Raw genomic sequence first — 17,772 nt, forward strand, 5'->3', positions numbered from 1 at the left:
AGACCAGATATCAACAGTGTAAGTGAGGGTTAGCATTGAAACAAACGAGTTAAATTATGTTTTGGAATATATATTTGTCACAACTGGGTATATTACTTCTTTTTGTGTGTATGAGGGAGAAATATTTTTTGCACTAAGTAGCTACTAAAATTTATTTATTTGTGTACCAGCTCTGCAGTGTTAAAACCATATTTCCTGTAAAGAGACTGCGTTCAGATTATCTCAAAATAGTTAGGGAACTGTGTTCCTCCTGTAGTTCTACTGTAATACTTTGTCCCAAGATCATTAACCCATTCAAGATATTTTGTAGCCATCATTTCGGAGACTGATTTTTTTTTTTTTTTTTCCTGGCTGTCAAAAGCTGTGTTGCTAAATATTTTATTTTCTTATAAGTATTGGAAGCTCCTAGTGTTATTATTAACAATATTATGAAAAGGAAAGTTGTTACTCACCATATAGTGGAGATGCTGAGTCGCAGATAGGCACAACGGTTTCAGTTGCCTGAGACTGCAGTCTTGTGCGAGTTGCATTGGCGTGAGTTTTTGTGTCTATCATCTATTTCATTATTATTAACAAAGAGATTTCATGCTTAGCAGGGCTGTTTCCAAAGTATGCTGTAAAATACCATAGTTCAGTGTCATTCAAAAATGAATCAACTTTATGAAAACAGAAGTGAATGTTTTAAAAACTTTAATCATCACTGTTCATGTCAGGTTTAGTGCCCAAATACATAGAACCAGTTAAAGTTCTATAAGCTTTTGTAGTGATCGTGTTATTTTACACTGAGGCAACTAAAGTCATGGGATAGTGATATGCACACATACAGATGATGGTAATATTGGATACACAAGGTATAACAAAACACTGCAATGTTGGAGCTGTCATTTGTACCTGGATGAGTCGTGTGAAAAGGCTTCCAACATGATTATAGCTGTATACAGGAATTAACATACTTTGAATGCGGAATAGTAAATGGAGATAGGCACATGGGACATTCCATTTTGGAAATCATTAAGGAATTCAATATTCTGAGATTCTTAGCGTTGAGAGTGTGGTGAGAATACCAAACTTCAGGCATTACCTCTCGCCATGGACAATGCAGCGGCCGAAGACCTTCACTTCACTTCAATTCAATTCAATTTTTATCATCACATAACATGCCTTACACAATCAAAGAATGTGACATAGGTGACTTGTCAGTTTTACACTATATATAATAATACTAAAAATTGACAATAAACTAATAATATATATGGTGTAACATCTTCAAAGAGGTATTTAAATTACAATTATAATGCATTGTTGCCATTCACAAAATCTTCTACACTATAGTAACATTTATCTTTCAGATATTTTTCCAGGTCTCTTTTGGTACCTTTTACATTTAGGTCATCCATATCTTTCCATATTTTATTTACAAATTTCATGCCCATATAGTATCGGGTTGTTTCATATGATTTTAAACGGTGGGTAGGTAACATGTAGCTCGTTCTATATCTAGTATCATATTGATGCAAGAAGAAGTTGCGCTCAAAAAGTTGTGGGTTTCTTTTCATGAAAGTGAGAGTTTCATAGATGTATATTCTTGGAATGCTCATTAGATCTAGTTTCACAAAATAAAGGTTTACAATGTTGCTTTGGTTTTGCTCCCCATCATTGCTCGGATGATTCTTTTTTATAGTCTAAAAGCTCTAAGTAAATTTGTTTTTTCAGACCCCCAGAAAATTATACTATACCTAACGACTTAAACAAAATATGCATTAGATACAGTTTTTCTTACAGCTAAATCAGTAATACTATACAAGATATTCATATTATGTACAAGGCTATTCAGTCGACCCAGTATGTTGTCCACATGGTGCCTCCAAAACAGGTTTTTATTGACTAATACGCCAAGGAATTTGACACAGTCTGCAGTCTCTAATTTTTTTGTCCGTATACCTTATTTCACTTAGACACTTAACCACAGACAAGCAACACTGCATGAAATAACTACATAAATCAGTGTTGGACGTACAATAAATGTATCCTGTAGGACTGTGGTGAAATTTGGCATTATTGGGCTATGGCAGCAGACGATCAATGTGAGTGCCTTTGCTAACAGCATATCATCACCTGCAGTGCCTCTGAAATGCTTGTGACTGTATTGGTTGGACTTTAGGCAACTGTAAAACCATGACCTGGTCAGATGTGCCCCGATAACAGTTGGTAGGAGCTGATGCTAGAGTTAGTGAGCAGTGCAGACCCCTCAAAGCCATGGACCCAAGTTGTCAACAAGGCACTCGTGCAAGCTGGTGGTGGTTCCTTTGTGGAGTGTTTATACATGGAATGGACTGGGTCCTGGTTATGTTTGGCTACTTGGAGACCATTTGCAGCCATTGAGGGACTTGATTACCAAACAGCGATGGAATTTTTGTGGATGACAAGGTGCAATGTCATTGGTCCACAATTGTTAGCAATTGGTTTGAAGAACATTTATGGGACATAATCAAGAGGTCAGCTTGTGCACAAAATTCTGCCCCGGCAACACTTTCACAATTATGAGTGGCTATAAAGACAGCAGGCTCAGTATTCCTGCAGAGGACTTAAGAGGTCTTACTGAAACACTTCCATGTCCAGTTGCTGCACTACACTGGACATAAGGAGGTCCGACACAATATTAGTAGGTATCCCACGACTTTTGTCACTTAGTGTTTTTGGTACAGGTTTCTGCTGCACTATTGATTTATTTACTCGTAGTGATTACAAAATTACATGACAAACCTGTTCAGCGATTTTGCCATTATCAAACATATCTGTGCAAGTGGTGTAATAGATATGATATTGTTCCTTACATCTATTTTAGTTTCTCCGTCTATGTATGACAGACTTAACTTTTGTCGTAGCTGGTATGATGCAGTCCATATTTCTCCTTGGAGCATAAATATCAGTTACCATGAAATATAATTTCCATTGTAAACATATAGCATTGCTGGAGCCGAGCTCATAAAAAGCTGTCAAAAGAAATTTTACCAAGACCTCTAAAATCAAAGGTATCTAGAAATACAGTGATCATAACATAACAGAAAGAGAATTTATCTTTACAGTCAAAAGTGGAGCTAACATGTAAGCGTTATTGTGCCATATCTAGACATAGAAACTCACACAGGCATAGGGAACACTATTATACCTGTTAAACTATCTGTAAAGGTATGCTTAATAATGGCAAAAATGAGCTTGTAGTGTAACTTGGTAAACATTATGACTACATAAATCAATAGCGCAGAGGAAACCTGTGCCAAAAATGTCACTCCTCAACCTCGTGCATGCTGCGGGACCAGTAGAAAAGAAATTGTCATCACATTAATTACATTAGTTTTCAGTGTGCTTAACTGAAACTACTTTCACTGCTAAATTTTATTGCATTCTGTTAATTTTTTTGCAAGCTATGTGGGAGTGTGGTACTTCCATATAAATGTTCTTTATGTATTTATTTGGCATTTACTTCACCAAAAATTTAGTAAACTGGAGAAAACCATGAAGAAAATATTGGAAGTTACAGAATTATCCAACTGCACGCACAGTAATCAGGGTTGCCACAGGTTCTGGAAATCAAGGACTTTCAAACATGTCACGGAAATATCAGTGAAATTTGAAAAACAAAGAAACACTGGAAAAATCTCACTTTTTGTCTCGGTAGATGAAATTTGGTTTGTTTACTGAGTTGTCATGCATTGTCGCTGGCTGGGTGCAGCCGAGTGTGTGCACCACTTCCCTACTCGTTCCTACTACTTCTCCCCTTCCTACGATGCCCTTCAGCTTGTGGTCAGTGGTTCCACCACTTCTTGCCACTCGCCTAGCAGTTGCTGTGATAAAGAGGAGGTATGAGGAGTGTTTGGATCTGATTCTCAGAGGCTGTAGACACAGCGGCCGTAGACGGCGGTCATGATTGCCTGAGTTGTGTCTGAATGATTGTGTGAATGTGTGTGTGCTCTCGTTTCCTGACAAAAGCTATGGCTGAATATTTAATTATTAGAGTGTAATGGTCTTTTCTGCATGCCTGTCTGTGGCTCAGCAATCATTTTTGTGGCAAGTTGCTACATATCCTCATTATTATTGATTCTTAAAGTATTTGAACAAATTATCTGTTGCATGCATTGATTTCCGTGGTCTCCTTTCATCAACATGCTGTCTGTGACTTGTAAATAGCTGGCCACAGGAGTGGATTTTTGCAGTGACCCAAAACTGGAGCCCGTTTCTGCGAGTATATGTAATGGATTGGCCCTGCTCATCTGTAACCATTTAGTTCCCACTAATGTGCAGGACCTGCTCGTTGGGTCTAGTCTCACCGATCTGCCCACAGGCCTGGTCTGTTTCTGCGTGGCATAATGCAGTGGATTTTCAGGGTTTATCCATGGATCCAGGACTGCGGGGCGTGGGCAATTGATTTCAGGAATTGTGACTGTTTCATCACAAGTACATTGTACAGTGTGGTGATTTATAGACATTTTATTTGTTCAAGTACATTTTGGCACTTCAAAAGTAGTTTATATGTTAGAAAGTACGGACAGTAAGAAGGAGAAAATTGTCAGTCGCTGGCGGGCAGTTTGTACACTATGTACTCATATATTTCGTGAAAGAAAAATCACACAATACCTGTAAGATAATAGATACAACACAGTGGGTAATAATCGTCAATAATGAACATAGTAGAACTAACATTTTATTGGCGGTCACCTAGTGTGGGTTGGCGGTCACCTAGTGTGGGTTTATACAATTCTTCACCACCTTATACACTTTTTTCAAGAGGCCTACTTCTTTCTGCGGTTATTTCTGAAATCAGTGATGGCATTTTAAATCTGTCTTGCAACTTCAAGGAAATGTGTATTTTTGTCACCAAATGCGTTTAGTTTCATTGAAATAAAATAACATCAGTGGTCTTGATTTATTTATCGTGTCCAAGACATCACTTTTACAAACTCTTTAAGATTACAGTAAAGAGAAAATATAAAGCGTAAAGCAATATAATACATGGTAGTGAGATAAGTGAATATTTAATAAAGCAAAATACAAACACACAGGAAACAATGTTCATTTAAAAGAATTGGTATGATTCTGTCTGGGATTACAATATTTATGTTCCATGCGAAGCCCAGTATACTGCAGCTTCTATGACCTTGTCATTTGCTGTTAGTAGGTCTTGTATCGTGCAATGTTCATCCAGTTTCCTGCAGACTAGTAGTTATTGCGGATCTTTAAGTTCTCCACATTCACAGAGCTCGCCCATACTGATATAGCCCCATTTCTTCAGGTTTACTGTGCGTCGTGATACTCTCGATCTTAATCTATTCAAGGCTTTCCAGATCAGATATGGAAGTTCGAATCTGGCTGTAGATTCTTCCTGGGAACTATTCCCTGGCCTTCCTGGTTCCGGGTTTTGCCACAGTTCATGCTTTACGCAGTGAAGAGATAGGATGTTTTTGCATGAGACCGTTTTAAAAAATTCAATAAATGTCATATTTTTTGGGACTCATGTCTAGGTTCTGCAACTCTTGGTCAAGTTCTTGGGTGAATTAGTCCCACTGGGCACATTTAAAATTAAAGCATCTTTTGAATTGGGTGGTTGTGGGTTTAACTGTTTCTACCAGACAACATTATGGCTCGATGTTGTGCACGTGGGAGTAGTTCTCCCTCATCCTTCCTGGTTTGATATTCAGTGTGTTTGCTGACGAAGATGTTATCACAGTTGTATCTGCGGTTCCTCCTGCTGCTGTTAGAGGAAGGTGGAAGTTTGGGATCGTTTATTAATTTCAGTCCAGTCGAGTCTGCCCATATTTTGAGGTCCTCTCCACTTTTGTCTGTGTGCCTGTACCCCAGGCTGAGCTATGATAGTTGACATCACCCATTACTACTTTTGTTGGTTGTAACCCAAAATTGGATGGTTCATTGAATCTGAACTCACTTTTCAGTGGCTTATAGATATATATCAATGTATAGGATTGCACCTGTACAGTCAAGATTTCGATGTCTCCTTGAGATGTCTGTTCGGTAGATATAATATCTAAGTCTGTTTTCGCAAAGACTGCATTGCCTTATTGCCCACGTGGTCTTTCAGTTACTAATTTCATTGCGTGGATCTTCAATCTTCTATTGTTGGGGCCACTATGGGTCTTTTGAATTATTAGGAGATCAAAGTTGTCATTTATATGCTTCGGCGAGTAATACCTCTTTCTCATGTGAGAGCCCTTTGGTTTTTATGGACATTATTGTCAAAGTTGGCTTTAATAAAAGCCATGTGGTGATGTCTTGTGTTGAAAGGATTGACCATTAGGCAAAACCCTAATGTTGTCCAGGGTACACCTGATCGCTGTCATGATCTTCGAGGAGGCTCCTTTCGTTTACCCCAGTGGTCTTAATGAAACACACATACCATTTGGCTTGCTTTCCTCATCTAAAAACAGTTCATTACAAAAGATGTTGGTTAGTTCATTACAAAAGATGTTGGTTGTTAGTACTTAAGATTTTTGCACACATCAGGAAACACCATCTGCTTGCAAGTTTTTTTTAGATATTTCCTCATTTGCACTGTTGTTTCTTGTACTGTAGGTGCAAAGACAGATTGTCAACTTTTGTCTTAACTTACCCTTGAGATCTCAAAATTTATTAGGGAAAAATGCTAAAATGTGTCTGGAACTCAGGAAATTTCACTTAGGGAAACTTATGGCAACCCTGAGTAATAAATTGCACTCATCAACAGCTGCAATGTCATTTAGTGTTATGTTGTTTAAATGGCTGAATAACAACTCACTAATTCATATTAATAATGATAGTTATTTATAGAGTAATTAAAGCAAACTAACATGTCCAACGTCTGAAATTCATATGTGAATAATATTACATACGTTGGACAGCAGATGTTCCAGTTTTAGACTGGTAACTTGTTTTTGCTCGTATGTTGTTTGCTTTTGCTGATTGCTCTCCACAGTGTTTGTATATGTAAAGTAAAGGTTTCAGGGTGACTTAATAGCAACTAAAATCAGTGCTCATGGGAGAACCTGATGATCAGGAGCCATACTGAAATAATTCTAAAATTGGAGGGATTTGTTTTTGAGATACATAATTTGTTTGTACCTGTTGCTTGGTTAAAATTTTAATTGTCTGTTTTATTACAGCATCTCCACAGGCGACGTTACTTAGAGGGGTTTCTCCAGCGCAAGGAAAGCAAATAATTTTACAGAAGTCAGCCAATTCCACTGGATCAAACCTAGTAACATTTGTGAAAACAAGCCAAGGAGTCACTGTTGCGGTATGTATTGGCAGTCATTTAATTTTGATACAACTAGTCCACTTCCATAATAGTTCGGCATAGACACTTCATTTAATGAGTTCTGTATGATTTTTGTGTGTCTTCCAAATGTACGTAAGTGTGCATGTGAAAAAACGGCTGTTATGTGTGCCTATGGGTAAAATACACCCAGTATCTAAACTTGGATTATATGTGACACTGGCAGAAAATAGAAATCCCACCCATCACACAACTGGAATGACTTGAACAAAATGACAAATGTTACATTTTATGTTTTCCTTGAACAATTCTAAAGCTGTGCCTTCTAGCAAACATGTCTCCCCGTACAAAATTAAGCTAAATCAAATTTCCTACAAAAAAGGTCCTATTTATTTTTTCCCTATGCCTAATAGTTTCAGCATTACAGGAAATAGAAATTTCGCAGGTTATTAAAAGCAGTGTTTTAACGGTATAAATTTTATGTTTCTGTTAAATCGACTGAGTTAAAAACAAATACTAAATGTGTGTACCATGTCTAAGTGTCACAGAGCTGACCCATACTATGGGATAAATAGTGTTCTGGGGGTGTAACAGGGTGGAGGGTAGAAGCTCAAGGCAAGGTGGGTCACCGAATTGCAGTCATACACTTACCTCCTTCATAGGTCTGCCAGATGAAGAGCAAGCTTGCAATTCCTCATTCTCTCTACTGCAGTTCATCACAAAAAGCGACTGGAGGGGGGCGGGGGGTGGCAGATGGAACTTATTTTGCACAAAGTGTGTTAACACTACATTGTATACATATACGAGTTGCTAATAATACAAACATAAGGAAAGCATACGGACAAATTCTGCATAAATCTCTGCACACTTTTCTATACTGCTACAGGGGAAACTGACTCGTAGTTATCCTGTAGGCCGGCTGTAGCATTCTTCCAGGAGAGGCATTTTCCTCTACAATAAGCACTGGGTGCTTTTCATTTTGCTGGCAGACCATACCTGCAGAGAATTTTCTGTCCAGTTTCCTCATGTGAGTAGAAAAAATAACTTCACTGAGGTAACGATTATACAGGTTGAGTCACCTAAAACTTGCACTGCAAATATTGTGGAAATGGAAAGTGCTATTGATGTGCAGTTTCCACAGAATTGATTGGTAGTCAGGAAACTGTTCTCATGCTCACAGCCATGTCTTCCTCCCCCTACCCCCTGCCCCCCCACCCCTCCCCACCCAAATTGACTTATCCGGATGATTAACTGTTCAGTTGTAGCATATTGCCTGGCCTTCCCACACTAGTGTACTTAGTGTTCACCTAGAGAATCAATTGCCCGAGTACACAAGTGGCTTTGGTTCCCTTGATGGAGTCATGAATTCACTTAACTCTTTACAAAACCAGACAAGATACATCAAAACATACTAAAATATCGGTCATTTTGCAATCAGGCCATAAAATCCTTAGTTCCTAAGATGGTCTTCATATTAGCCTTTCAGGGGGCTTATCAGTGAAGTGACGTGCTGAGCTATATGACACGTTACTCCTGTTTCTCGCACATAATAGGCGTTTTGAATTTTGATAAGACTGTATAGATTTGGTGAACTAAAAGAGTGAAAGTGAAGTCTCTTAATTGTTTCCTATCCTATCTTGGAGAATTGTCACTGAATCTGTGATTAGCCATATTACAGTGTGCCTTAAATATATAAACGGCAGGCTGTCAGGTTTACCGCAGAGAGTTAAAAGCTAACCTCCACTGCTGAGATATTTACTGTAGGCAAATGAGCCTCAGTCAACACCCAACATGTTGTGAGCTCTTCAGTAGATTTCAAGTTGGATTCTAAATTACTTCTGTCATTGCACTGATAGTAAACAGTGGGAGAAATATGACAAAACTAAAGTTCATACCAAGAACATTTAATTCTGCAATCTTCACAACTTTTAGGTGATATTAATCACTGAACATCAAGCAATACACTTTTGATCTTTCTAGTGAAGTTCCACAGTTTACTGGGGAGTGATATAACAGTGTTCTCTATGAGACAGTCCAGATGACCACCATCCAACCACTTCCCTTCAAATAATGTGAAAACTGTTCCCTCGAGACAAAATCAGTGTAGAAACAGTGTCTATGTGCAACTGTTATTCAATCATCAGTGAATTTGATAAAACTTGACCACTAATTTACTTTCCAAAATTGTTTGTAAGAGAGTTCTATAACTGGATGATAGTTATTAGCTACTCCTGCCCTGTTTCTCACGAAATAGCAGTTTTAATTTATGTAGAAATATTCCATAATTTGCTGAAGAGTTATATGTATGAACAACATTGTAGTGTTCTGTTAACTGTAACTACCAACATTATGTGAGTGTTTAGTTAGTGAGAATGAGAATGTACTCAGTTTTAATTTTTGAATAGGGACTTGTTTCCTTCTCGTCTTTGACCACCTCCTCCTCCTCCTCCTCCTCCACCTCCTCCACCTCCTCCGTCTCCTTTGCACAGGTTTGGCTTTCCTGACCTTGAGGCACAATTTGCCTTGTTAGACTAATCTCCATTTTCTTTATGTACTTTTGAACAAGTGTCAGCCAATTGGCCAGAGTCTTCAGTCATCTGGTCTGCATAAGATTTGAGCATACCATCTTTGTCTGAAAACAGTTCACATTAAAGGTGAGATTACATGTTCAAAACTACTTATCCTCAAGAATTACCCCACTTGAGACGTCACAGTGCATTTCCTTTGATTACACTTTTTGCTCATGTCTCTTCCCTGTGACCTGTACCTCACTGTTATATATCATTGTTGGACTAACGATTCTTCCATATATTTTCATTTGATTTGGTTCCTTTTGATTAGAAATAGACCCATATAGATCAATCCTATCCAATAGTGTATTCTGTAGTAGTTGCGCTGATAGTCATACCAGCACTCTAATGCCTCTCACCACTTCTCCAGCATCTCTTGACTGTTTTGTTTGCCTTACATCAATACCTTGTCATCAGCTTACAAAATATTCCCATGACTTTTATAGTGGGGCACTCGGATAATTCATAACAATATTAAACAGGAGTGGGCACTAGACCGCTGTATAGATATACTCCAACATTTACATTGAAACTCTCATTGTCCAGCTGGGTCCCAGACATGTATAACATCATCATTGTACATATCTGCAATAATGCTTACATAATCTTAAGGTACATTAATGCCTGAAGCACGCAGTCAGAGGCTTTTCTAGATCAGTAAATCACAGGCACAGATTTACCCTTACCTATGACTATTCTTACAGCATGTACTTCGTGTGGTGTGTTTGCCTAGCCAGAAACAACGTTGGCTTTCTGTTGTTGTTCTTAGTTTGACAGAATGTGTTTATACTTTTATTCCCAGATTTTTAAACTATGTGAAGTTAGTTTCTCTCTGTATAATTCCTGCATGTGCAGATCTCCTTTGTTTTTATGGAAATATGCTCTATACTTTCTCCTCCATGTTTGTATCTGGCATTTCTTCAATTTAAAGATGTTATTGCAAATGTCGGTGAGTTGTGATGCCATTCAATGTGAAGAGTTCTATAGTTTTATTGGTATTTGGTCTGGATTAACGACTGTAACATTTCCATATTTTGATACAGGTTTGTTTACTTCCTCAGTAATTTAATATATAGGGTCTTGGATCTTGAATTTTTTGGTCGTGTCGTTATCGTCTTCAGTCCAAAGACTGTTTTGATGCAGCTCTCCATTCTGCTCTCTCCTATGCAAGCCTCTTCATCTCTGAATAACTACTGCAACCCACAGCCTTCTGACTGTTTACTGTGTTCATGTGTTCGTGCTTCTCACACCCCACACTTCCCTCCATCCCTTGGTGTCTCAGAATGTGTCCTTTCAGCCAATCTCTTCTTGTAATCAAGTTGTGCCACGAATGTATTTCTCCCCAGTTCTGTTAAGTACCTCCTCAGTAGTTATGTGATCTAGCCACCTAATCTTCAGCATTCTTCTGTAGCACCACATTTCAAAACCTTCTATTCTTTTCTTGACTGAACTGTTTATTGTCCATGTTTTGCTTCCATACATGGCTAACCTCTATACAAATGCTTTCAGAAAAGACTTCCTAACATTTAAATCTATATTTGATGTTAACAAATTTCTTTTCCTCACAAGGGAACCTCCTGATCGCACCCCCCTCAGATTTAGTTATAAGTTGGCACAGTGGATAGGCCTTGAAAAACTGAACACATATCAATTGAGAAAATAGGAAGAAGTTGTGTGGAACAGTGAAAAAAATTAGTAAAATATAGAAACTGAGTAGTCCATGCACAAGATAGGCTACATCAAGGAGAATGTGAGCTCAGGAGCACCGTGGTCCCGTGGTTAGCGTGAGTAGCTGCAGAACGAGAGGTCCTTGGTTCAAGTGTTCCCTCGACTGAAAATTTTACTTTCTTTATTTTCCCAAAGTTATGATCTGTCCGTTCGTTCACTGACGTCTCTGTTCACTGCAATAAGTTTAGTGTCTGTGTTTTGCGACCGCACCGCAAAACCGTGCGATTAGTAGACGAAAGGACGTGCCTCTCCAATGGGAACCGAAAACATTTGATCGCAAGGTCATAGGTCAACTGATTCCTCCACGGGAAAACACGTCTGATATATTCTATATGACACTGGAAACGGCATGTGCGTCACATGACAGGAATATGTTGTCGACCCACCTAACTTGTACGCTTGGCGAATGGGTGAAAAGATTCTTCTACCTTGCCCGATTTAGGTTTTCTTTTGGATGTGATAATCACTCCCCAGTAAGTGATGAAAACATAAGAGTTTGTCACATAAACTGAAAATAAAAAATTAAACTTTTCACTCGAGGGAAGACTTGAACCTAGGACCTCTCGTTCTGTAGCTACTCTCGCTAACCACGGGACCACGGCGCTCCTTCAGACCCAGTGTCCTTGATGTTGCCTATCTTCGCATGGACTACTCAGTTTGCGTATTTTACTAATTTTTTTCATAGTTCCACACAACTTCTTCCTGTTTTCTCGATTGATCTGTGTTCAGTTTTTCAAGGCCTATCCACTGTGCCAACTTATAACTAAATCTGAGGGGGGTGCAATGGGGAGGTTCCCTTGTCAGAAATACTTTTCTAGCCATTGCCAGCTACGTATTATATTGTCTCTGCTTCGGCTATCATCAGTTATTTTGCTGGCCAAACAGCAAGACTCATCTGCTACTTTAAATGTCTCATTTTCTAATCAAATTCCCTCAACATCACCTGATTTAATTTGAATCCATTCCATTACCCTTGTTTACCTTTTTTGATGTTCATCTTATATCCTCCTTTCAAGACACTGTCCATTCCATTCAGCTGCTCTTCCACATCCTTTGCTGTCTCTGACACAATTACAATGTCATCAGCAAACCTCAATGTTTTTATTTCTTCTTCCTGAACTAGTCCAAATCTTTCTTTGGTTTCATTTACTGCTTGCTCAATGTACACATTGAATAACATTAGGGATTGTCTATAATCCTGTCTCCACTCCCTTCTCAACCACAGCTTCCCTTTATGCACCCTCAACTCCTGTAACTGACCTTTGGCTTCTGTACAAGTTGTAAATAGACTGTTGTTCCCTGTAATTAACACCTGCTAACTTCAGAATTTCAAAGAGGGTATTCCAGTCAACATTATCAGAAGCTTTCTCCAAGTGTACAAGTGATATAAACAAATGTTTACCGTTCCTTAACCTATCTGCTAAGATAAGTTGTAGGATCAGTATTGCCTCTTGTGTTCTTCTGTTCCTCAGGAATACAAACTGATCTTTCCTAAGGCCAGCTTCTACCAGTTTTTCCCATGATTAATTAAACTGATAGGTAATATTAACAACTGTCAGCACCTGCTTTCTTTGAAACTGGAATTATTACATTTTTTATGTCTCAGGGTATTTTGCCTGTCTCATACATTGTGCACATCAGAGGAAATAGTTTTGTCATATCTAGCTCTCCCAAGGCTATGATTAGTTCTGACGGAATGTCTACTCTGGTACCTTGCTTTGACTTTGGTATTTCAGTGCTCTGTCAAATTCTATGTGCAGTATCATATCTCCTGTCTCATCTTCATCCCCTTCCCTTTCTATAATATTGCCTTCAAGTTAATCTGCATTGTATAGACCCTCAGTATACTTTTCCACCTACCCATTTTCCCATCTTTGCTTAGTACTGGTTTTCCATCTGAGGTTTTGATATTCATACGGTTTCTCTTTTCTGCAAAGACTTCTTTAATTTTCTTGTAGGCGGTATCTATCATCCCCTAGTGATATATGCCTCTATATCCTTAAATTTGTCCTCTGACCATTCCTGCTTGGCCATTTTGCACTTCCTTTCAACAATATCATTTTTTAGACTTTCGAATTTCCTTTCCCTGCTTTATTAGCTTTGTTTTCTATTTTCTTCTTTCATCAATTAAATTCGTTATCTCTCATGATACCTGAGTATATCTGCTAGGCCTTGTATTTTTACATTATTGATGCTCTTCTGCCTTCACTATTTTATCTCTCAAAGCTACATAATCATTTTCTACAGTATTGCTTTCTCTTGTTCTAGTCAACTGTTGCATAATGTTCCCCCCAGAAACTGTCGATAATGTCTGGTTCTTTCAACTTATCCAAGTTCAATCTCCTTGATTTTCTATATTTTTGCAATTTCTTCAGTTTTAATATACAGTTCATAACCAATATACTGTGGTCAAAGTCCAAATCTGCCCCTGGAAATGTCTTACAATTTAAAATCTGGTTCTGAAGTCTGTCTTACCATTATATAATCAGTTTGAAACCTTTTGGTGTCTCCAAGTCTCTTCCACATATATAACTTTCTTTTGTGAGACTTAAAACAAGTGTTAGTGATGATTTAAATTGTGCTCTGTACAAAATTGTACCATATGGTTTGCTCTTTCATCCCTTTCCCCAGTCCATATTCACCTTCTGTTTTTCCTTCTCGTCCTTTCCCTACTACAGATTTCTGCTCCCTCATCACAGCTAAATTTTTGTCTCCCTTTACTGTCTGAAGAATTTTTGTTATTCCTCTATACATTTTTTAATCTCATCACCATCTGCAGAGCTAGTTGGCATATAAACTTGTACTACTTTGGTGTGTGTGGGCTTCGTGTATATCTTGGGCTACAATGATGATTTCACTATGCTGTTCATAGTAGCTTACCTGCATTCCTATTTTCTTATTCATTATTAAACCTGCTCCTGCATTACCCCTATTTGAGCTTGTAATTTTCACTAACTTGTCTAATTCTGAATTCTTTGTTGACTAGCTGTTTTTAATTTACCTACTAATATCTAAATATAGCTTTATCCAATCTTAACAGCAAATCCTCTTTATTTTTTGGACCTGGGCCTGAATTAGATTCATATTTGCTGCGTTTTATGGACATGATTTATCAGTGCAGTGTCCCACCTTTGCTTCGGAACCAACTGGTCAGATTTTCTGTACCAAATACAACAAATAATTTTTCAAATTTACTTACAAGATGAATTAAGCCATTTGCGAACAGCTTTCAAGACAAATGGGTACACTGACAAGGAAATATTCCACCCTAGAAGAAAAGTGTCCGAAAATACATGACAACAACCACCGTTGGCTGGAAAAGTTTTTCTTCCATTTATTCATAACATCGCGGACCGTATTGGTAAAGTTTTGGCCAAGTTTCAAGTGGAGACAATCTTTCGACCTACCAAGAAAATTAGTGAAAGTTTAAGATCGGTGAAAGACGCACGACACCCCTTAGCTACCCCAGGTGTGTGTAAAATTCTGTGTAGCTGTGGCATGGTTTATATTAGAACAACTAAAAGGAGTGTTAATACCCGCCTAACGGAACACAAAAGGAACTGTAGATTGGGACAGATTGAAAAATCAGCTGTAGCGGAACACGTTTTCAAAGACGGTGATCACGAAATAAAATTTAGTGAGACAAACGTGATAGCTAGGACCTCACATTATTACACTCGCATGTATAGAGAAGCTATAGAGATCTATAAGCACGGAAATAATTTTAATAGAAAAGGAGGAGGATTAAAACTAGACAAGATATGACGTTCGACTTTGTACCAACGACGTGACAATCGATTACCTGTAATCGAGAGAGATGGCACTAACGAGAGATAATTTTAAAGTCGAAAGCACGTGACGAGTGGTGGCGCCATCTAAGTGCTCTATATAAGTGGGACCACCAGCGCCTAGCCGCTAGTCGCCGACTTGCCTCAGAAGATGTTGCCCGCAGCCGGCAACGAAACGTCAGGAAGGAGTAGTAGTTTTATATATGGACCACGGCAATTCAGCCCGGAAGTTTTAATTAATGAATTTTTCGAATTCCTTCTGCTTTGCAGTTCATTAGCTTTTGATGAAAATTCCGGTGTTATTTACAGTGGCCTATCTCAAAGATTACAAAATGTAATAATGCTTAGTATTTGTTGCAGTTGTGTATATACAGTGTACCCCAGGAGGAATGATCAGTATTTAAAAATAGGAAAAGAATGATCATTCAAGGCAAAAAAGTGTTGTGAACATGGCTGTAACATGCATACCTTAAGAGTTATGAGTACTTATTCCTCATTACTACCATAAACCACATCTATGCATGTTAGAGCCCATATTTCCTAAACTTTTTTACTCTGAATGATCATTCTTGACATATCCTTGAATATTGGCCATTCCTCCTATGATACCATATATGTTAAACTATTATGGTTGAGGTTCTTTTAATCTTTTGTGAAAAGAAGTGTAGATTCATATGACTGACTTAATTTGTTGTTGTTACATTTACAGATGCCAAAGACTTCGGTGGTGCAAGCAAAACCGGGAACAGCAGGTCAAGTAACAGCAATTCAAACTGGGCAGAAAACAATCCCAGCTGCTACAATTGTAAAGCTTCTGAGTGGTAATCAAGGCACAGGTAAGCGTTTTGTAAACTCTAGGATTTATTTATCCTTCATGATGGTGTGGATGTTTATGTCCAAACTCAGTGGTGGTTGAGTTGGATGGGGTGGGAAAAGAGGGGGAGGACAGAGAAAGAGAGAGAGGGGGGGGGGGGGGGTTTGAGGGTGGGTGGCTAGTGGCTTAGTGAGAAGCAGCCAGTTTGTTGGCTAGGAATAGAGGAGGGAGGGAGGGGTGGCAGGTGCACTGGCTAGGCAAGTGATTTCACAGTTGTTGGAACTGATGGGGAGCTGCACATATTGAAGGTTACATTGGGATGTGAATTTGGGAGGGGGTGACAGGACGGAGGAAGGGAAGCTGTTGGCTGGAGGGTATGGGGACAGTCAGTTACCAGAGATGGAGACCAGGGTGATTATGGGAGTGAAGGATGTGTTGCAAGAATAACTCCTGTCCACATAGTTCAGAGAAGCTGGTCGTGAAGGGAAGGATCCAGATTGCCCTGGTTGTGAAGCAACCATTGAAATTGACCATGGTGTGCTCAGCTGCAAGTTGTGCCACAGAGTGGCCAGATTTGTTCTTGGCAACAGTTTGGCAATGGCCATTCATTGTGGTCGAAGGCTGGCTGGTAGTCATACTGACATAAGGATCTGCAGCAAAGCTGGTGTATGACATGGGTGCTTTCACTGGTGGCCCGGCCTGTCATGGGGTAGGTTACGCATTTGACAGGACTGGAGTAGGAAGTGCTGGGAGTGTGTATTGGACAGGTTTTACTCCTTGATCTGCCACAGGGATGTGATCTCTGTGCCAAGGGACTGAAAAGGCGTGGGGTGGGGTGGGGGGTGGGGGGGGCTGGCGGCACAGGGATGGACTAGGATGTTGTGTAGGTTGGGTTGGTGACAGAATACCACATTAAGAGGGGGAGGAAGGATCTTGGGTAGGATGTCCCTCATTTCAGGGTGTGATGAGAGATCCTGTTGAAGAATATGGTTCAGTTGTTCCAGCACTCCAGGCTAACATGGGGTGCCAAGGGGGGTGTTGTTGTGGCTTATACTTCGGGATGGTGGGACAGTTGGGGGTTTCTTGTGATGTAGCATGGGGAATCTGCTCACAGACTATCCCCTTCAGTGTCACACTCATCCGTAACATCACCATTGTTGTCATGCATTGAAGGTATTGATTGCATGTTGCCACTGCTGTACTTAACATACAACCAGAATCTCTTTGGGTTTTCTGACCAACTTAGAGAGAGAGAGAGAGAGAGAGAGAGAGAGAGAGAGAGAGAGAGAGAGAGAGTTCCAGTGTGGAAACTGTTGCAAGTATGTAACATTGAAGTTTGTGCTAGATTTTCAGCTTCTGTAAAACTTAGCCATTCTTGGGGGTTGTGTGTTCTTTTAAATATGGTGTGTGTGTGTGTGTGTGTGTGTGTGTGTGTGTGTGTGTGTCTGTGGTTTTTTTTTGGTTGCTTCTGCAACAGTGTCCTTACCAATTTTGTGTATCATGGGGATCAGTATCATCTCATATTAATTTATTTGGAATATATCTCTGTTGCCATTGACACTAGTTCTCTGAGTTTAAACCTCACATTACGGTTACGTAGTCAGATTT

At 39.2% G+C, this 17,772-nt stretch overlaps 1 protein-coding gene across 2 annotated transcripts in view; it reads left to right on the forward strand.

Moving 5' to 3' along the window:
- Nucleotides 1-17,772, forward strand: part of LOC126470300 (host cell factor 2) — a 280,358-nt gene that overhangs the window by 110,742 nt on the left and 151,844 nt on the right. For both annotated transcript variants that reach the window (XM_050098071.1, XM_050098070.1), the window contains exons 8-9: nucleotides 7,152-7,285; nucleotides 16,060-16,186. In XM_050098071.1, coding sequence (XP_049954028.1) covers nucleotides 7,152-7,285; nucleotides 16,060-16,186 — 261 coding nt within the window. The remainder of the gene's footprint in view (nucleotides 1-7,151; nucleotides 7,286-16,059; nucleotides 16,187-17,772) is intronic.

Source organism: Schistocerca serialis, chromosome 3 (assembly GCF_023864345.2).
Source record: "Schistocerca serialis cubense isolate TAMUIC-IGC-003099 chromosome 3, iqSchSeri2.2, whole genome shotgun sequence".
In the NCBI taxonomy this organism is placed as follows: domain Eukaryota; kingdom Metazoa; phylum Arthropoda; class Insecta; order Orthoptera; family Acrididae; genus Schistocerca; species Schistocerca serialis.